Raw genomic sequence first — 21,274 nt, 5'->3', positions numbered from 1 at the left:
GCCACACCCCCAGCCACAACGCGGTGGTCGGCGCGAACCACGTCATTGGGCAGCGGCACATGTCATGGGCACCGCCCGAATCCCTGTTGCTGCTAATCGACGAGGTCTAGACAGTAGACAGTGCAGCCTGTCTCATTCAGCATCTCTTCTCCCCCGCTTTGCTCCTCTTCTCTCATCAGAGACAAAGGCTGCCTTGTCTGCCCTCCTCGGTGTCTCCGACTGACTAATTTTCTTTTCATCCGACTTCCCTCCAGAGAATGTGGAGTCCAACTCACCCATGCATGGACACTCACCGCACAGACTCCGATCACCGAGCAACGGAAGCTTCTCCGCAGCAAGATACCGCAAATGCTTGCCACCCCTTGCCTTGTTAAACCCGTCTGATTAACGTTCGATAAGATTTCGCGGGGATATCTGCTTTCTCGTGTCCCATCTCTGGGTACGAAGAAGCCTGGATGGCTTCCCAACAGTCCCAAGGGACTTCGAGCCCCTCCGCCTCTTCTGTCTTCCTTCCTCTCGGTCGCCGCGGTTCTCGAGCTTCTGTATCGACGCAGGCGGAACGTGAAAGTCTGCACGCAGCCCTCGATCAAATACATACCGCTGCCTACCAGTCGGACGCCTTGACAGTTTTCAACGAGTTTACGAGCCCTCCTGCCCCATCATCTGCAACAGACGAGAAAACCATATCCGGCGAGCTGCAAGGTGGGCTGAGCGGGCTATATAGTCGCTTTAGGACATCGGTGGGTGGTATTGTGAGCGGGGTTGGGAAATCCTCAGACAAGAATACTGCGGATGATACTGGTTTAAAAAGTCCCCCGTCAGAGCGCTCTTCCATAAAGCCTACCCATGAGTCTTCGGAATCCCATCAGCAACATGCGGGCTCGTCACAAGGATCAAGGCTTCACTCCCCGGCTCCTGGGAGCCAGCACTCCTTCCAGGATAGTGTTTCTGGAGCCGGGAAGAGCGCAAAACATCCTCCCAAATCAACAAATTCATCTTCGAAGCCGTTAATATCACCTGCGCTGAAATCTCCGGTGCCACCGTTACCCAAAGCTACGGGTAGCTCAACAGCCATTGACCCGATGGTAACCGAGCTTCATGTGAATGCTACTCATGCCTCAAGTACGAACTCGGTCAATCTTTCCACTAACAGCCTGCAAACTGTGGAGTCCGCTGGCACGGACAGGGAAGATGGCCCTCATACTGCATCCATGTCCTCATCGGGTTGGAGCCAGCGGCTTTCGAATTCCCCAGTATTACAGGTCAAATCCAGTTCCGCGAACGAAGCTCCAGCAAGCCATGATATCAGCAGAACGTCTACCATGGGAAGTCAGGTGCCTGAAAATTTTCGAAGGTCGGATTCACAGGGAACTCATGAGATAGAGGCTGCTTTGCCTGGCCCGCTGCGAAAGGCTAAACGTTCGATCGATGGAACCCAAGATGGTATCCCTTTCCCGCCTGAAAGGCTACGATCGAATTCAGGCGCGTCATTCAGCTTGGACAGAATCAACACGGCCTCTGGATCAAGGACGAATAGCGTCACTCAGTACAACAGCAATGAGGTAGCTCCATTCATTGAAAAGCAAGTTCCCTCGGGAGTTGCTACGCCATTGCCAATGCCCGATGATGAGGCTCAACGGAAAGAATTACCAAAGCCGCTAGTCAAGCATAAGACCGGAGAAAGGCAGTCCATATCGAGTGCCAGCCGGTTGCCAGGATATGTGGCATCCCAAGCCTCCACAGCAGAGTCCGTAACTGGCCCACCACCTCTGGCTCCATTAAACACGTCTGTGGACCGCGTTTCTGGCACAGATGGAAGAAGCTGGCGGCCGCATGCGAGTGGCGATGGCGTCATGTCCCAGCTCCGAAGCAAGCTACTAAGCAAAGAGTTTTGGATGCGAGACGAAAATGCCAAAGATTGCTTCCATTGTGGCGAACCTTTCTCTACATTTCGACGAAAGCACCACTGTCGGACCTGCGGGCAAATTTTCGACTCTAAATGCACATTATTAATCCCGGGTGACCGGTTCAGCCAAACCGGAACAATACGTGTGTGCAAGCCTTGCGAGGCAATGATAAATGGCCATGAAGACGATTCTTCCGAGTTCTCTGACAGCGAACAAAGCCCCATACCGCTCCATCCCCGGATGTCCGAATTCGGGGCGGGAATTTATCCGCGTATTCCTTCTGAGGAGGATGATACCTCATCGGTCGTGTCTCAGTCCATCGAACATGTGATGAAGACTCCTACTATGGCCATTCCCGCGACACGGCGTGCGGGAGAAGGCCACAACCGCCGCTCAGCTGTGCTTGAGATTAGCCCAGATAGACCACTAGCCCGGCCGACGTCCTCAAGATCCTTGAAGTCTTCATTGAGTGGGAGACCTCATTCAATGGGCCACAAGCGTCACCATTCCCGTCAGCAGTACATCCGAAGCTTCAAACCTCACCACGATGACCGTGCGCCGTTCCAGCGGCGCCAAATAGATGATGCCGTACATGAGTCCCGGTTGCCTGCATTTCATAAAGATAACATCATCGATCCTGACCTGGCACAGTACCTCTCTGATGATGCCTCCAGTGGCGAGGAACAGCCCAATCTAATGTCTGCTGTATCAGAAGGCTCGTTGTCTAAGAGTGGTGGAGAAAGTGAGCGTACTACATTTAGCGGACTGCTTGCAGCCATGAAGAAAGGCCGACACGCGTTTGGAGATCGGAGTGTTGCTGGTTTAAACTCTTTTGGCCGCGAACCAGATGATGGTAGTGTTAGCAGCTCGAGAGCAGTAAATTTGCCTCGCGCTTCCCGTCGGCGCAATCTTAGTGTTGCAAGTAGTATTCATCAGCGCCACTCTCCGAGAGCATCGAAAGATAGCATGTTTAACTCCCTTGAACAACCGCCTGCTGTTCATGTTCTGCCCCCGGGAGTTCCACCAAGCGGCTTCAAAATGACCAGAAGCTCATCTATGAGAGGAGCGGGTGCGCCTCCGGTCGAGTTAAACAAGGCTAGTCTGCAGCATGTTCGCAAACTGCTACGACAGCTCCTCAAAGACTCGTCCGTGCCAAACGTCTCCAAGTGGGAAACGGCTCTCCTGCCGATACTTCTTAAGGCAGCGGACGAGGTCGTACCGGACGTGCAGGGGGGTGACGATATGGATATTCGTCACTATATAAAGCTAAAAAAGATCCTGGGTGGCCGACCAGGAGATACTTCCTATGTTTCTGGATTGGTATTCACGAAAAATCTTGCCCTCAAGAGTATGTCGAGGAGCATACCGCAACCAAAGATCTTGATAATAGCTTTCCCCCTCGAATATGCACGGCATCAGCAACATTTTATGAGCCTGGAACCTGTGATCCGGCAGGAACGTGAATTCCTTGCGAATCTGGTGAGCAGAATAGCTGCTTTGCGACCTAATTTACTTCTCGTTGAGAAGAACGTCTCCGGCTTGGCCTTGGAGCTGTTGGAAAAGGCCAATATCGCAACCGCATACAATGTCAAGTCGTCAGTACTTGAAGCTGTGTCTCGATGCACTCAAACAAGGATCATCACCTCTATGGACAAATTGGTGACCACCCCGGTGCATAGTGACTGCGGCAGTTTCGATGTCAAGACATATGTGTACAATGGCCGGAAAAAGACGTACATGTATCTTTCTGGTTGCCGCAAAGAATTGGGTTGCACGATTGTTTTGCGCGGCGGTGATAGCGAGGTGCTTGCAAAGGTTAAAAGAATCACTGAATTCATGACCTACGTTGTTTACAACCTCAAACTGGAGACCTGCTTGATGAGAGATGAATTTGCGCAGATGCCGGCATTGACTGATGCTGAGAAGGAAAAGAGGATAGATGCAGGGCACGATTCTAACGAGGGGTTGAGCAGTTCCTCGCCCAAAGACACAATAACCGACCCGGAGACTGCAAGCGAAGTGCCCGACGACGTTCCGAGGCCAACTTACTACGAAGATATTGTTCGGGATCATGAAACGAAGGTTCTATCCGCGTCTCCATTTGTCCAGTTTGAGCCACCCTACCTGCTCATGCGTGCCCGAGAGATGGAGCGCAAATTGGCTTATCTTAAGCGCCTCCGCGACAAAGACCTTAACCTTGACCAGTCAGCAGATGAGAAAGCCAAATCTCAGAAATTCATACTGATAACCCCTGAAATGGTTCATGAGTCACCCGAGGGTGCTCCGCCTAAGGTTAAAGAAGTCCTACGCGCAGCCCATGATGCTGAGTATGATAGAGCTCTTCATCATTATCAAACCCAGAAACGTCAGTGGGAGGCTTATGTCGCCGGAAGCGTCGGCCTTTTCGATCCGTACGCCCACCAAAACATCGTCGTCCTCTTCAGCCTTGTCTGCACTACAACGTCAATCCCCTGCTCTGGTCCAGATCTCCTTGCGCTCGAGTACTACAACGAGCATGGCGGCGACCCGATATTCGAGCCAGACTGTACTTTAGGACAGTATGTCGAGGATATCTGTCTACATGCAAACGCAGTATGTACGGCAAATGGCTGCGAGAAGCGAATGTTTGAGCACCACCGTCAGTATGTACATGGTGAAGCCCAGATAAGCGTTTTCACCCAGCCCTACCCCTCGAAACTGCGAGGTCTCCAAGACACAATCTTGATGTGGAGTTGTTGCAAGATCTGTGGTAATGAGACTCAGGTCTTTCCGATGTCGGAAAGTACTTGGAAATACTCATTTGGGAAGTATTTAGAACTCTCCTTCTGGAGCAAGAACCTCCATGCTCGAGCGGGCGTTTGCCCTCATGACTTACAGCGTGACCACCTTCGCTTTTTTGGCTTCAAAGACGTTGCTATACGAATCCACTACGACAGCATCAACTTGCTTGAGATAATTGTTCCTAGAACTCGGGTTACATGGAAAGTGGACAATGACTTGAAACTCAGGAACGAGGTGTATCAGCGAATGGAGCATCGCATCACCCGGTTCATGGTTTCAGTCAAGGCGCGGCTGAAGGGGATCAGTGTTGAGAGTGTTATTCCTAAGCAAGCCGAAGATTGCAAAACACAGATAGAGCATCTGAGTAAGAAGGCCAACGAGGACCACATCCTCTTGATCAAACAGCTACAGGAAAAATACACCAACTCGCGATACTGGGAAGTAATCCCTCTCAATGAAGTGCTCCGCTCCGTTCAGGAAAAAGTCGTCGAATGGGATGCTGCCTTCGCTGAATTTGAGAAGAATTTCTTCCCCTCGGAAAAAGATATCAAACGATTGGCTACTCTGCAGCTGAAGAAAATCTTCCTGGACAAGGATGTGTCGGTGATCCCCGAAGAGCCTCCTACCACACCAAATGAGGCCGACAATGAAATCATCGAAATGCCGGAACGGATGCGACTAACGCGCCGTATGACCCTCTCCCCGGAGAAGGCCCAGGATGTCCTAGTATCTGTTGTCGAAGAGCATTCGGGGGAGAAAGATGTTGCAGGAAGCCAGGAGAGTGATGCCATCAAGTCCGATGATGTCGGCTCTGCAACTCTCTCTTCCAGTTCAGGGAGCTCGCAGTTTTCACCCCCGCAGGCTGAGATTGCGGCCGAAAAAGAGGTGCAGCATCTGGATCTCGCAACACCTTTGAATCACTCTGAGCATCCGGTCCTAGCCCCGCCCACCACGAAGACAATAGACAGTCAGGAGCCCCGGGAGCCCTCGAAGCCACTGGAGCCACTGGAGCCATCAGAGCCAAAGGCTACCCCTACTGATTCTGATGTGAACCCGACGGAACCCCCTCCTGAGGAGCCAAGTGTTCGTCAGAGAAAGAAAAGCGATGAAATTGAAAGAACTGCAACTCCAAGTCGTTTCCCATCTGCTATTCCCCGACTTGCCGAAGCTACTTTGCGACGCAGTGGAAAGTCTACATCTCCACCATTATTTCGGGCTCAAACGCAACCTGCTCCTTTCCACCGGGACCTCGGAAATGATACAACCCCAATCAAGGGCATGAAAATCGCCTTTGGCAGATTGACACCGTCTGATGGAGCTCCAAGTCCTCCGCTGGACTCCAGGTCAAGGTCTTCGGACAACAAGAAGCTCTCGGAACGTTTTAATCTGGCCCTCCGAAGTGGAAGAATGACACCAGGCTCATCTCTCATACCGCGTTCTATCCCGACCCGAAAGAATACCCGAGTCTCGAACCTGGCTAAACACTTCGAACAGTTGAGCCGTGAGTTTGAAAAGGAACGGCAACGAGAAAGAGCGCGACGAGCTGCCAAAGGTACCCATTCTCGCGCAATCCCAATAGCTTCCTCGAAACCAATCGTCGAGGTATACAAGAATGTCAGGGAAGCAGTTGAAGAACGGGAGCCTTCTGGCGAAGGGGAAGATTTCATACCCCCAGCATCACGCGTCCCGCCGGACCAGTCAGGCAGAAACAGCGAAGATATGCCAAGGCGGGATTCTGAGGAAGAGAGCAGGCAGGAGGATATTTCACAGGAACCTTCCGCAGCTAAGGAAGAAAAGGAGGGCGCTAGCCCGGAGGACGAACATGTCTTATCTGAGGTCGAAGGTGAGGAACACAGTGATGAAGACCGAGAGGACCTGCAAAGACTAGACTCGAATGATGAGTTGAAGATGTCGCCTGAAGACGAGTCGATGGACCTGAAAGAGTTCCCCAAGCATGAGAGGAGTACGCTTTTGAAGCTGCTGACCAACTTCTGGTCAGAGCGTTCTGCCAGCGGTTGGGCACCTCTAGATTATCCGCTTACCATGTCTGATCACGTTTTTGCGGATTGCGACATAATCGTGCGGGAGGACGAACCAAGCTCCCTGATCGCGTTCGCGCTGGACTCCAGCGACTACAAGGAGAAATTAGAAGCCATCCAAAGGCGCTACGAAGAGCCTGACGAGAAGGACACGTATGAAGAGGATGGCAACGATGCTTTGGACGAGACTCGGGTCGAACATGCACTCTTGAGGTCGACAGGTACACATCTGAAGTATCAATTCCAGGAAGGTCAAGCGAAAATGCTGTGCAAAGTATTTTATGCGGAGCAGTTTGATGCCTTACGGAAGAAATGTGGAGTCGCAGAGCGGATTGTAGAATCGCTCTCTCGATGTGCCAAATGGGACTCCAAGGGAGGAAAGACCAAATCCCTATTCTTGAAGACTCTCGACGATCGCTTCATTCTCAAATCGCTGTCGCCCATTGAAACACAGGCATTCCTGAAATTCGCCCCAGCGTATTTCCAGATTATGTCCGAGGCACTGTTCCATGAGCTGCCGTCTGCAATTGCGAAAATGTTTGGTTTCTACCAAGTGATCATCAAGAACCCCGCTACCGGGACAGAGTTTAACTGGTTCCTCCTGTTGATGGAGAACTTGTTCTACGATCGTGTTCCTACTCGGATTTTCGATTTGAAGGGCTCCATGCGGAATCGCAAAGTCCAGAGTACGGGAGAACGCAACGAGGTTCTGCTAGATGAGAACATGGTTGACTTCATCTACGAAACACCGTTATTTGCGCGGGAGCACTCCAAAAAGCTTCTGAGCCAGAGCGTCTGGAATGATACTCTGTTCCTGGGACGCCAAAACGTGATGGATTACTCGCTTATGATCGCTATCGACGAGAGTCGTTCAGAGCTAGTGGTTGGAGTGATCGATTGCATCCGCACATACACCTGGGATAAGAAACTAGAATCTTGGATTAAAGATCGTGGATTCGCTGGTGGTGGAAAGAACAGACCTACCGTCACCAGTCCAAAGGAGTACAAGAGTCGATTTAGGGAGGCGATGGCGCGATACGTGCTCCAAGCCCCTAGGTATGTTTTCTGAAACCTCACATTCTCAAAAGCGCAGCATTTACTGACATGGTCATAAGCTGTTGGCACCAGTTCCAGAATTCCCAGCTCTACAGATACGCCCCCGTCGAACACTACCCGAGTCAAAGTTATGCCGCCGCGGACGCTGATGCCCTCGAGGAGATAGCAAGCTGAGCGAATCAGTTCCTCCGCGGACTGTTCTGTACTGATTAAGACCCTCATGACGGATATGACTTGACGAACACGACATGATGTACCAAAAATTCCCACTTCCAGTTCATTCATTGATGCTACATTTGCACTTGGCGTGTCGATCCAACTTTTGTGTACGGTCTTTGAGCGGTATTTTTTCTTTTCTATTACTTTTGCTGTTTTCTCGTTCCACAAGCATTCCTTCATTTTAATGAGTGTACGAGACCACACCACCACACCACTACCTAGACTAGGACCTACCATAATACCACACACCCAACCATAATGACCATTATGATGACACAAGCATAATAAAACAGCAATATGAAACCAATTTACCCAAAATCCAGCATACACAACAACTAAAAAGAATACCCGAAGTAGTAAAACATAGTAGTAATCCTTTTTCCGGAAGAACCCCGCGAGTGACACACATCCCGAACACACCATCGGCTGAATTCGGGACGCTCGGGTTACCACTCGGGAATCTGATTTGCTGCTCCGCGGTTTTAGTTCTCCTTCAATTCAGTTTTGGGCAATTCGCATTTCCCACACCGTCGCGTGCGCGGATTTTCTTTCTTTTTTCTTTTTCTTTTTCGTGTGACTCCTCTTTTTCTTTCTCTCCTCTTTTTCCCCTTCTTCTTGCTTTTTGTGTGTGCGCCAGTTGCTGGTAAATGACTGCTCTCTATTGCTCCCAGACCGGGGTGTAAAAGGGCTATCGGGATAACTTAGCCTAGTAGCCTTATGCTCCGCGCTGCGCTGCGCTACGACGAACTCACTATTTACGATGACTAACTGATTTACTGCCAGTGGCTGCTGCTGTTAGCTTTACCACTCACGAGCTATGGGCTGGATTTCAAATGTGAAAGATTGACAAATGCCTTGCTTGCTTGCCTCGGTTGGGGGGCTTCTTGTTCCGTTCCCCCGCACGAGAGAGGACTCGATTCGAGGGGCTTTCCTCTCTCTCTCTCGCGCACCCTCTCTCTCTCCTCTTTTCTCTTTTGATTTACTACTCAGCTTATTCTCTTCCTTCTGCAACTGTCTCTTTGACTGTTGATTGTTTACAAACTCCGTCCGATTCATGTCTTCGGACATGTCGTTCATGGCTTACATTGACGCGATTCGTTGTCGACGAATATTAACTCTTTTGCCAGACGAATGATGGATTCTCAAGTGATCCGGGTTGCATTTTCACTAACAAATCATACTGACTGACACTCAGGATGCTTACTTTGTTGAAAACATGAGAACAACTTATTAAATTCTAGCTTTTGATCGCAGCAAATTCCACCAAACATGGCTGGCTAACTAACGTCAAATCAAAATACATACACATTACGTTCCCAAGGTGTGTGTCTTCCCCCAGCGCATTTCGGGTTCAAAGTGAATGTGGTGGTAGACGCAAGTGCGCACTCCTGGTGCTCCTCGTCCTGCCCCGACTAACGAGTCTCGCAGTGAAGACACAAGCAGTCTACCGCGGGCAGACTACCTGGGTCGTCGCATGGCGGCGAGACCGGTCTACGATATCCAGAGACACACCCTTGACGCTTTCTATCCAATCGCTGTCGTTACCGTGTCATCCACCAACCGGTGGCATGCCAGACTGCTTTTGCATTTACTCAGCCAGGCCAAGGTTCTCCTCAGCAGGGACCACACGGACGGTGTTGGTGTGGCCCATACCGCCGCGCCATCCCTGGACACAGACGATGTTGTCACCCTTGTTGATGATGCCGAGCTTGAGAGCGTGGTTGATACCCCACTTGAGACGGCGGTCAACATCCTCCTGCCAGACCTTGACGTTGAAGTCGGGCTTCTTCTCGGGGAAGAGGAAGGGCCAGACACCACGGTACAGGTGAGAGTACTGGATTCAACATATTAGCACACGACTCTCGAAACAACACTAGCTTCTCGACTTACCCGGGAGGCAGCGGGGTTACGGGTGACCATGACAATGGGGCACACGGGGCGGTACTTGGAAAGGTAGCGAGCAGTTTTACCGCTGCAGATCTGTCAGCACTCATCCTACCCGACTGGATATATCCAATTGGAAGCGTCGCTACATACCTGGTAGTCAAGACGACAATGGCACCAGCGTTGAGTTCCAGACTGGCGCTAACGGCAGCCATGGCGATGGACTCGACAGTGTCGGTGGGGCGAGGAGCAAGGTTGCGGAGCTCATCGAACACGTTGAAGTGAGGGATGGCGACCTCGGCGAGCAGGCAGGTCTCGGACATCATCTTGACGGCCTCGTTGGGGTAGTTACCCTTGGCGGTCTCACCCGACAGCATGACACAGTCGGCACCGTCAAGGACGGCGTTGGCAACATCGGACACCTCGGCACGAGTGGGACGAGGGTTGTATGTCATGGACTCGAGCATCTGAGTGGCACAGATGACGGGCTTACCCTTGATGTTACACTTGGCGATCATCATCTTCTGGGCGATGAAGACCTTGGGGGCGGGGATCTCGATACCAAGGTCACCACGGGCAACCATGACACCGTCAGTCTCCTCGAGGATCTCGTCGAAGTTGTTGACACCCTGCTGGTTCTCAATCTTGGCAATGATCTGGATCTCCTTGCCCTCCTCACCCAGAACCTCACGAATGTGGCGGATGTCGCTACCGCGGCGGATGAAAGAAGCGAAGACCATGTCGACCTTGTTCTTAACACCGAACTTGAGATCGGCAATGTCCTTCTCGGAAAGGGCGGGGAGGTCAACGTCAGTGCCGGGCAAGTTAACACCCTTGCGGGAAGAGATGTTGCCGTTGTTCAAGCAGCGGACGCGGATGGTCTTGTCGTCTACGACTTCGATGACCTCGAAGGAAAGGATACCGTCATCAACATAGATGAGCTTGCCAGGAGAGATCACCTTGGTGATGTTCTTGTAGTCGAGGTACCTACAAGACGACTGGTTAGCGGAGTCCGTGCACAGACAAGTCTGGGCTGGTCTCCCGATCCACTTGCAGTGGTCGGAAGAACACGGGGAGGAGCCTTACATGTTCTTGTCATCGGAGGCGGTGGCATATTGATCATCGGTGGTGATGTTGAGCTCGTGGCCCTGCTTGATAGGGATATCCTTATCATCGGGGGTGTTTCCGGTACGGATCTCGGGACCTTTCTACGGAGAAGTCAATTTGGGGATCGCGACCGGCCAAGGGACCGGAGAACTTACGGTATCGAGAGCAATGGCGAGAGGACGTCCGACCTGGGTCTTGGCGGCCTCACGGGCGTTGTCGATAACAGATTGGTGGTACTGTGGCGGGTCAACATACTGTCATGTGCCAATGCACGGATGGGGACCGTTCTTACCTCATAGGAACCGTGGGAGAAGTTCATGCGAACAACGTTAAGACCGGCTGCAAGCTAGTCAGCTGATTGATACCTTCCAGAGTGAATAGGTTTTATCGGTCGTACCAGTGCGGAGAGAGTTGATCTTCTCCACGGAGTTGGTCTTGGGGCCTAAAGAAAAATCGGAGGTTAGCTTGGATGAGGTCAAGTGCGGGGTGCGAGTTCTTCATGAAGATGGATGACAATCGCGACGACACAACTGGCAGGAACATACCGATGGTGCCGATGATAGAGGTGCGGCGGAAGTTCTTGGAGGGCACCATCTCAGTGTTGAGCTTGGAGTGCCACTCCAACTTCATGCGGTTGCTCAGGTGGTCGAGGGAAGAGCTGGCGGCCATCTTGACGGATGATTGATCTCTACTGAACTAACAGGAAAGACAGAAGAGAAAGGGATTGATGGAAGATGGAAGAGAGAATGGAGAGAGAAAGAAGAGAGGAAAGAGGAGAAGAGGGAGAGATAATAGGGAAGGAAAAGACGGGGCCGGTGAGCGAGAGAAGAGAGAGATGGTGGACTAGAGGAGGGGTGCCCGGGAAGGAAAAATGTTGGCGGCGGTGATTGGCTGGATCGGCCCTTTTTGGTGGGATTCCTGCTTTGGGACACTTTTTTCTGTCGGTCGGTTCCCCGCGGGTTGAGAGAGCCAGAGCAATCAGTACTTACTCCGTACTTAGTTTAGTTGTGCCTCCTGCTACGGAGTAGTTACAATCACACTTCTCATCGCCTACCTAATTCCCATTATTAATGACTTTTTCCCTCCCCGGCACTATCGCTGGGTATCAAAACTCAATAATTTGCTTCGTGATCCACCTTTCACTGCTTTTGCTTCTATTCTTTGATCGGTAGATACACCCTGCTGCCTCTGTCCGCGCTTTTCACTGGTCAGCCAAGGGTTTCCGCCCAGCGATCAGCAGCAGCTTTTGTCCACTTCATCCTCAGGCACCTGCTTCCGCGCATCTCAGGCATTCATACTCGCCGCATGCAATATCAATTGGTTGGGAAGATCCAAAAGCAATTCAAGCCCAAGCCACAATCTGGCAGATACACCCACACAACATTCCCCTACTATCTATCTATCTATTTACTACTAACTTTGTCAAAATCTGGCAGGACCACATGATCCCCTTCCTCACTGTCCAGTTGACCCCACATGGTCGCGGATCCATCCTCTCCTAGCGAGGTGGATTTGATGTTCTTTGTCGGTGCTGAATTTTCTCTCCCTCCTCGCAAAAAAAAGCGCCCATTTTCCCCTTTCCCCTTCGCAAGAACTATTTCCCTGACTCCATCGGAATCCATAAGGCTGAATTTTGCTCTGCTCGGATGGACCCAGTTACCAGTTATGGAGAAGCTGTCTCTTTTTTTTTTTACCTGCTCTTTTGTGGGTAAGTAATTTTACTTAAGGTAGTAAATAATTAACTCGGAGGTATTCTCTTCCTGTTGGAGGTTTTTAACTCCGGAGGTGTGCCGATGCCTTTACTTGGAGATAAATACTGTTAGTTGGATTAGGATGGGAGATAGTAGTAGTAGCAGCAGCTGAACCACATATATCCGAAGTGATGCTTGGTATTTACTTGGCTTATTACGTTCAATATAATTATGTAATCGGTCATATGAAACATCCATGGTCGTTACATTGATATTCATATTTTCTGTAATTGGACACCCTCAAGGTAGACAGCAAGTCGTAGTAAAGGTACTCATTACATACATTACCCATACCCTCACTACCACCGCACAAGTACCTTCTACCTACGGAATACATGAATTACGAATCCCGATCTACACCTACCTACTACTTAGCACCTGATTCTATCACCATAACCACCCTCCCGACTCAGCCCCCGGTGATTGAATGCTATGGATAATCTGCAATATGCATGCTAGGCCATTCCACTCCGTAACTACAAAGCCCGCCGTCGGCTCGGCACACTTCCTCTTACAAGGATAACTATACTTAGCACAAATACATACTTAATATGATATTAGTCTGCAGAGCCAAGCCCCGGTTATCTTCATTCATTCCCCTTCTCGGTAGTGTTTCATCCTGCATCCACCCGCTCAGCTACTATTTGCAAAGTACTGCCGACTTGGCGGTGATGTGATTGCGTACTCTTTACGGAGTGAGTTTGTTTGGTTTTGTTTAGATTGGTTTCGGACTTCGGAGAATGAATGAATGAATACATGCATGCATGCTGATCTACTTTAGTATTGATGTTTGTTTGCTCAGATTTGCTTTTTGGGTTGAGTTGGTTTAGTTGTTGGGGTAGGATACTAAATGGGAGTGTGGGTAGTATTTATGATCCATCCTATCTCTAGATTCATTCCGGAGTACGTAGTACTATTTATGAAATGGTAGAATACTCCAGACTTAAGTAGTAGATAGGCAGACACTGCCCCTCCACACCTTCCCCTCTACTATGAGCAGCAGTACCAGACGCACCACAAACAAGTGGTCGCTCGGCTCGGCTAGACAACTTACTAACCAGCTAGCTAGCTAGCTGTCCACCTCATATAACCACACCAGCCACTCCCTCAGACCCAGCCACCCAATTGACCTATGACTACCAACCCAGCCTCGCTCACCGCCTCGAACCAGTCAGTCGCCCACGTCATGTGAAAGCCACGTGAACTGGATGACTTCCTCCGTGGGGTGACCTGATACCTACCTACCTATCTTTCTTTTTTTCTCTATTGCCCACTCACAAAGAAAAACCCCACGCTCATAACCTCTACTATTGCTATTGTTACAATCCGCTGCTGCGAAGCACTCAACCTGTCAGATTATCATCCCCAAATCTTCCTGTCATCATGGTATGTCACGTACCCAAACTCGACCGGACCGGATATGGATGGATAGGGAATAAGAAGAAATGGGATGGGATGGGACATACTAATTAACATTCATTGGTGAATTCAGCTCGGACGTCTCAGCCACTACGCATTCGATGCGGTTCTTAGTACGTACACCCTTATCCTATCTTCTCTTGTTGTTAAGTTGGGTTTGAGTTAGTCGCTGACCTATTTCGCAATCTAGTCTCTGCCTTCCTGGCTGGCGTGAAGCGCTCGACTGGATTAACGTAAATACTACACCTCATTCCTCTTTTTATTTTTTTCGATCACTGCGCTATCTTATCCACCCTATTTGACGGGCCAGTAAGCTAATCAGTTCATCCCGCGCACATCCCCCAAACCCTGGGGGGCATCGCGTGGGGTCTTTCACAGCCCCAGTCTCAACTCCGACAAGATCACCGATAACAAGGACTTCAAGAAGTGGATTGATAACTACCTGGGTGTTGGCGAGTGGGTTATGGATCAGTCTGTGGCTGTGTTGGGTTCCACGAGCTACTTCGAGCGCAAGCGGTAGATTTATCACTGCTACTGATACATCTTAACTACCGATCACATCGCTTTTCCTGTGTCGGGGTCGCCGGTCGGCTTACGAATGGATTGGTTGGATCCCTGGTGGGGTGGGCATCTATATGTGATTTGCCTGGGTTGGGCGAGTACACTACTATGTGAGGCTGGGGGCTTCTGGCTGGAAGAGAGGCTGCGATATAAGGCAAGAAAGGGATTAAAGGGTATGAACCCCGTCGCGGTTGAGGGTATGGCTGCGATGGGTCGTTGCTCATGATTGATGATGGCATTTCGGCTCGTGTTCGAGTAGCGCAAGTCATGGCGTTGGGTATTTTGCGTTGACTGTATACCTTGATCCATGCTCCAATGGTATCTCCCCTTGGAACGTTTGCATCTCTTCTCGATATGCCTGTTTGTACATAGGTTCCCTGTTGAGGGATAACTCATCTGTATCTCTGTTCTCCGCTGTTTAGCTAACAACGGCCATGTTGTGACCGGACTACCCATCCAGGTTGCTTCCGGTATTTTCTTATCCACCAGTACAGTCACCGTGTGCAGGTCACTGACTAGCCTTGGAGTTATACAAGAGTATCCATTCCCAGGAGTCCAGTTCATTTCAATGTGGTAACCTCCGCAGGACCCGCCCTTGGACCGTAAGTGTGGTCTCGCAATAACAGATGCGCCCAGAGTGAAAGATTGATTGTCCCATGCAAGCCTGTGCAGGTCTATCATAGCACGTATGTGCTCGCTAACAGGATAACGTCAAGAGCGTCCACGCATGTAAAAGCCTAATCGCCAAAAAGAGCCAGGGTATGTTCTGGAAGCACCGTAGGGTATGTAATGAGTGACGTGATTCGTTCAATCGTAACTTTCGTACTATGTAATCATCGAACCTATGTCCGGAGTAATGCATCGATGTCCAGACGACGGTAATAGGAGATATGGCCCATGGTTTCCCAATAGTGTGCTACGCACTCTGACGAAATCAGAATAAGTTGGGATGAAATAAACGTATCTAAGAGGAATATTAGCATGCATAGCGAAAAGCTGGGCATTTTCAGATCAAACTTACCATCTCTGAAACCGAGGCCCGCTACATGACCTTTGCTCCGTACTATACGTGCTCCCTGGAAGAGAGCTTCCTCCGCGATGCGGACAAATCCTCCGGGGCCAATGTCATCTGCTGAGAAAGATATTTCCCCGCGAGGGACGTTAGGGTCTCCAGTGAGCTTGATGGCCTCAAGGCTGCATCGCTCTTCTCCGTGCTCACGTTGTAGGAAAAGCATAAATTCGCATCCATGTGCCGAGTAGTCTCCAACCCAGATGCCTTGGTACGGTTTCTTGTCTGTAGGCGTATACAGCTCGGGGTCAAGTGTAGCATAAGTCGACAGCGTCTCGCTCCGCCCAGCGGTGAAGATCGGCATACCCAATCGGAAGTGTGCCCATCTTCTAATTCGAAACGCATGCTCGGAAATTTTGTCTAGCTGTGGGGGTTGGTGTTCCCACTCCGGATCAACTTCACCACGATAGACGCGGTGTTTAGTTGGAATGGTTTTAGGAGGCCATAGTTGGTTCGCCACAAGATCAGACGTTATTCGGGCGGAGCAGAGCGAAAATGAGTTGAAGACATGCTGCGTCTCGAGAGGCATAGGCATGCGGGTCTCACCGCGCAAATATAACGGCCGTCCCTCGTGATGGTTTTTCAGGAGCAAGACTGGATCATCTAACCAAAGACTGACCTTAGGGTTGAACGTTTGGATTATAACATCTAGATTCCAGTCCCAGAGTTGGAACTGGTGCGAGCGACGTTCTGCGATGACCCGGTAAGCCTCTATGACACCCCGTCGGTGATCGTAACGGGCGAGGATTAAATTTCCCGTGTGCTCTGTGTCCGAAAACCAGATCTTGTTGCGAGGAATGAACCAACAGGGATGATGGGCGATGTAGAGACTGCGAAAGGAGTCAAAGACACCTGTTGTGTGTATGGGTTCGGGAAGATTGGAATTGATGATATTGGCCCATAAAAGTTCGTTGGTCGCATGCTCAGCGAAAGTGCGGCAGGTAGATGACAGGCGAGCGAGATCTTGAGCCGATAGAAAAGACAATATATGCTGGACTAGCTCGGGAGGAAGGTCTAAAAATGAAGCGCTGGTTTCTCGGGGATTGTTTGAAGTTGTTTCCGATAAAGACGCCTGGGGATCGTCGTCCATCTCCACGGGTGCCTGGTTCCGTTCCTCCCAGGCCGGCTGATTGACAAGCCCAGCAGCCATCACGAGTCTCTTGAATGGAGTGAAAGCCGAGAAGCCAAGGGTGACAGGTGCAGTAGCAGATGATCTGCCAGATAGCGCTCGGAATAATTGAGTTGGCAGTGAGCACAAGAGCAGGGCAGATAAAGTAGTCAAGGAAACAAATGGTTGACGATCTGCATACTAAGTTAGCTTCCAGTGGATTAGCGAGGGGAAGGCAAGTCCAGCTGGCCGCCCGCATGACATCACCCTTGCAGCCGCCCCCGATCACCTCATCAACGGAGCTGTCCAGCCAGATGTCTAGGTAAAGAGCGGTGCATCCCTGCGAACATTGTGCGAAGCATGGGATGACCAGTATTGGATGGCGTTACTGAGGGATCATTCATTTGACCACAGCAGTTGGCAGGGGACTTCCAAGTTCTCGTGGTGGGCCGCCGGCAGTAAGAGAAGTTGAGTTGAGGGGGAAAACGTCAATTTGGTGCTCGTCACGGGGATAGGCGATAAGATACGGAAACAATGTCTTTTATTGGCTAGTCACACAACAGATACAATACGCCTTGTCTTTCCCCTACCAATACTACATACAAGGCAGGCATTATCCGGCGGGTGCCTCAATAACAAACTTGTCTTGATCACGATTTGGAATAACAAAGCAAAACACAGCGCCTAAAACGCAAGGCAGCCGGGGCAGTCAGGTGACCGGCGCAAGGGTGGGTTTGTTTACGCGGTCCCAATCGGGCAATGGCCCTGTCCCTCAACGCGTCAGGAAGGCACGATGGGCCCTTGCCTAATCGGGAAAAATCACAATACTCCAGTCCCGTGGTGATTGCCGTCAACTGTTGTTCCGAACTACCATCATCATTACTACTACTCTATATATCTATTGGTTTGGTCTACGGCGCTATAACATCATTATTGTCTTAGCCAAGTGTCACTTAAGCCCTTTCTTTTTTCAGGCAAAACAAATCAGGGGCTGAGAAGATCGTGCGACATTTGACTCACCCCAGTCGGACCAGTACACAATCGCCATGGACACGAGACAGGCAAAACGAAAGAGACAAAGCAGCTCTTCATCCGGCCAACAGCCCCAAGAGCCTCAAGAGCCTCCCACGCCAGTCTCGATTAGAAGGACTCGTCGCACCGAGTACTATATTACCTCCGCCACCTCTTGCAATACCCCTCATCAGAGTAAGAAGGTTCGCTTCTCAGACCCAGGTCCCGGCGGGCAACATGGTTCTACCCACTCGACCGGCCTCACTCCAGCCATGTTGCGTTCTTCCTTCGAAGAACGCGCAGAAGATGATCCTTTGATTCGGAGCCCAAGCCGTCGCCAGCGACGGCGCTCAACCCCTCTTCCGCGGTCTCGCCGCAGTATGGGTGCTTTCGATGCTGCCAGTACAGCCTCCTCAGAGCATGTAATGCAGTTTACACCGCTGCGACAACTTCTAGACGCGCGCACGAAACGACGAATCCGGCGGATAGGCCTAAGTGATGAGATCAACCATCTAGAGCGCGAGAAGAGAGAATCCGCCCAGTACGAGAAGACACTTCAAACACTACTACGCGAACGAGATTCGTTAAAGACTGAATTGGACTCGGTTAAAAGACATCAAGACATATCCAAGAGTCTAGCATCCAGCGAAGAAACCACATGGCTATCGCCACAATCCATGATCGAACAGGTGTCGTCCGAGAATATCCATCTAAGGGAACATCTTTCTTTCCCTTCTGCGGGTGCCACAACAGACCATGATACTATCAGCAACCCGGAGGGAGAAACAATGGTGATCAATGAGAGCGCATGGGATTGTGATACAATGCTTATATCAAACTCGCCGGATATTCGAGGCGTAGATGCCCGGATATCAGTGCCTGATAACATCTCGCTTCTGAGCCAAGGACATGTGAATACCGATGCGTCGACTCAGGCATCCATACCTGATTACAGGCAGGAGGCAGAGATTATTGCGCTTTCAGCCGATCTCGCAGCTGCCAGGAAGGAAAAGCGTGACTTGTTTGACGCTTGTCGCGCCCGTGTCGCTTCGTTTAGTGGAACTGCAGTTGAAGGTCTCCTTCGCCAGTCCTCTCCGCCGCCAGACTTCTTGGATCACGTTCTGCCTACCTTGACCCAGACACTGCGGCGTGCTTCTGATGTCGCCCAAGCACTAGACAACGTTAAGGAAGAGTTGTCGGGTCTCGGATTTCCTGGGAACAACGCTGAGGAAATCATCTCTACGATGCGCGATCAATTTCGCGCCGCGCGCCTTCAACTCGAACGCGCAGTTCCTGGCGAGACCGCCAACGCTAGTCTCAGTGATGGCAAAGCAACTCTTGGTGCTTTGGTAAAGCGGGTTGAGATACTCGTCAAGAGCCTTGGGGACGAGCAGGAACGACTGGAAGGCTCCGTAGGCCGGGAGAACGCACTTCGGGGTCAATTCGATACCCTGTTGGCTCGATATGAGGGAGCATCGAAGAAGATTCATGACTTGGAAGAGTCTATTGCTTCTTCCGCTGGAGACATGCTTCACACACGAATGCGTATGCAGGAGCTTGAATGCGAAGGAAAGGAACAAGCTGTCAGCATTCAGCGGTTGAATGCGGCCCTCGACAAGTACCATGAGGAAGTCAAAGGACTAGAGGCCCTAGTAACTGAACTGGAGGATGATAAGACGAAGAATAACGAGTCACACAAACAGGAAGTGGACGAACTCCAGCAAAAGCTGGACGAGCAGGCCCGTTCCCTTCGTACTGCCGAATCAACCGTCGTGGAGCGGGAAACTCGCATCCGGGAATTGGAGGAGGCCCTTGAACAAAATCGCACCAGTGTGCGTGACCTCACAGCCAAGATTGAGTCGCTCGAAGCTGAGCGCCAGCAAACGATACATGATCTGGAGCAAGAAGCAACGGAGCAGCAACAGCGCCTTGAACAAGAAGTGGGGTCGATGAATGTCCTCGTCTCGGAGCTCAACACGTCACTAGAGGAAGCCAAATCAGATGTTGACCGACTTCGCTGGAGTAACACTGGCCTGGAGGAGCAGCTGCGCCTCGAAGTTGAAGCAAGGGACAGCCTGCTGGATAAATGGGCTGCAGAGCAAGCGCGGTCTTTTGCTATTATGAAGGAAACCGTCAATAGCGAGCGACGGAAAGCCAGAGTTCGCACTGCGAACTGGGAGCTACGTTCGGATGAGATCCAATCATCAGATGGCCTGAATATCGAGCCCATCACACCGGTCAGTATGACAAGGTTTGTCGACGTGGAAGCTGGCCGGGGGAAACATCGTAAGCGACTAGACAGTGGGGTAGGGATACTCACCGATGACCTGGAAGATGCAGATGCTGGTATCATGCCAGAGTCGTTGCCTTCTGATCCCGCTGAGTTGCTGTAGTGCGTTTGGTACATGAGAAACATTGGAACGTTGTTCGCTATGCATGAAAAAGTCTGCAATATATTCTGGTTAGCTATGCATGTTATTGGGATAGTCTGCTAAGTCATGTACATCAAGCCTTGGACATAATGAAATGATTTGTTAGTTTTCTGTTGTGCTTCTGTAACTAGTAGCGAATGAGGGCAGTAGTGTTGCACGGCGCACGACTCAACAAGATGTGCCAGAGCTTATCAGGTCAACTTCCACCAACACCGATAGGATAAGAGCGTTTAAGTTGGGATTTTGTGACATGTCCAAGACATTTTTAACCAACACTTGCTTGCATATAAGCAGATGCTACAAGTACATGTGGTACCACAACACCTGGATCAGTTGCCTTTGACCTTGCACTAAGTAGCAAAATACATTGGCTGATACTACCTGGTGGTGCCGACGAGGCAAGTTCCCATGATGATACGACTTTACGCAAAATGATCAAGCTCCCCAGGATGCATCAACTTCCTTGATTCGAAACATGCTCACATTCTTGACTGTCATCCGCATACTTTATCCAAACGAACTGGCTTGACAGACGCCTGTAGCCCAGTGTGTCAGTCACGCGCAGTGGAGGCCTACCTGCAATAACTACATATTTAGCTTGAGCCTGGACCTCAGTGGTCAAAGTCCTTGCTTAATTTCTATCTATTGATGATTATATTTCCGGTTATCAGTGCATATAGTGGAAAATTGGGCAATGGTAACAGCGGTCTGACGGCCAGCTTTGGGGCGTTTCCATGGTTGAGTCGGACTCCCCTGCGTTATAAGGTTCATCCCGCGGGTGGGGGCGCTTTGATCTTTCCACTGAAGTCTGGCACAGCTTCCCCGTCGCCCTTGTTTGCGTCAGGGCAAGGCCCTGCGGAAACCCTTTTTTCACTCTATACGCAATACTACAATCAATTGATTGTTCATATTGCTGACGACAAGGGAGAC

General features: G+C 50.6%; 5 protein-coding genes across 5 annotated transcripts; 2 read left to right on the top strand and 3 right to left on the bottom strand.

Annotated features, from left to right (window-relative positions):
* Window positions 1-163: 163 nt before the first annotated feature.
* BO87DRAFT_459923 (1-phosphatidylinositol-3-phosphate 5-kinase FAB1) lies at window positions 164-8,293 on the top strand. Its single transcript, XM_025628983.1, has 2 exons — window positions 164-7,783; window positions 7,843-8,293. The coding sequence occupies exons 1-2, from the start codon at window positions 456-458 to the stop codon at window positions 7,955-7,957; spliced, it is 7,443 nt and encodes a 2,480-aa protein (XP_025478801.1). The 5' UTR covers window positions 164-455; the 3' UTR covers window positions 7,958-8,293.
* A 238-nt stretch (window positions 8,294-8,531) lies between these two features.
* BO87DRAFT_377481 (uncharacterized protein) lies at window positions 8,532-9,323 on the bottom strand. The gene has a single exon (XM_025623564.1). It carries the CDS (start codon window positions 9,068-9,070, stop codon window positions 8,804-8,806), a length of 267 nt encoding a protein of 88 aa, XP_025478800.1. The 5' UTR covers window positions 9,071-9,323; the 3' UTR covers window positions 8,532-8,803.
* A 267-nt stretch (window positions 9,324-9,590) lies between these two features.
* Window positions 9,591-11,662, bottom strand: BO87DRAFT_310495 (pyruvate kinase CDC19; the record flags this gene model as incomplete). The annotated part of the gene is made up of 8 exons (XM_025619509.1): window positions 9,591-9,836; window positions 9,893-9,974; window positions 10,040-10,873; window positions 10,973-11,094; window positions 11,149-11,229; window positions 11,286-11,332; window positions 11,391-11,435; window positions 11,539-11,662. The coding sequence occupies 8 exons, from the start codon at window positions 11,660-11,662 to the stop codon at window positions 9,591-9,593; spliced, it is 1,581 nt and encodes a 526-aa protein (XP_025478799.1).
* Window positions 11,663-14,073: 2,411 nt separating this feature from the next.
* On the top strand, window positions 14,074-15,171 carry BO87DRAFT_377479 (DUF1748 domain-containing protein). The gene is made up of 4 exons (XM_025623563.1): window positions 14,074-14,130; window positions 14,237-14,276; window positions 14,354-14,396; window positions 14,542-15,171. Exons 1-4 carry the CDS (start codon window positions 14,128-14,130, stop codon window positions 14,681-14,683), a joined length of 228 nt encoding a protein of 75 aa, XP_025478798.1. The 5' UTR covers window positions 14,074-14,127; the 3' UTR covers window positions 14,684-15,171.
* Window positions 15,172-15,566: 395 nt separating this feature from the next.
* Window positions 15,567-16,943, bottom strand: BO87DRAFT_397858 (F-box protein; the record flags this gene model as incomplete). The annotated part of the gene is made up of 2 exons (XM_025625339.1): window positions 15,567-15,688; window positions 15,746-16,943. The coding sequence occupies 2 exons, from the start codon at window positions 16,941-16,943 to the stop codon at window positions 15,567-15,569; spliced, it is 1,320 nt and encodes a 439-aa protein (XP_025478797.1).
* Window positions 16,944-21,274: the final 4,331 nt, after the last annotated feature.

This window comes from Aspergillus neoniger, assembly GCF_003184625.1.
Source record: "Aspergillus neoniger CBS 115656 unplaced genomic scaffold BO87scaffold_20, whole genome shotgun sequence".
Taxonomy (NCBI): domain Eukaryota; kingdom Fungi; phylum Ascomycota; class Eurotiomycetes; order Eurotiales; family Aspergillaceae; genus Aspergillus; species Aspergillus neoniger.
The sequence above is the reverse complement of the archived record's forward strand: the minus strand, read 5'-3'. Positions and strand labels throughout refer to the sequence as shown.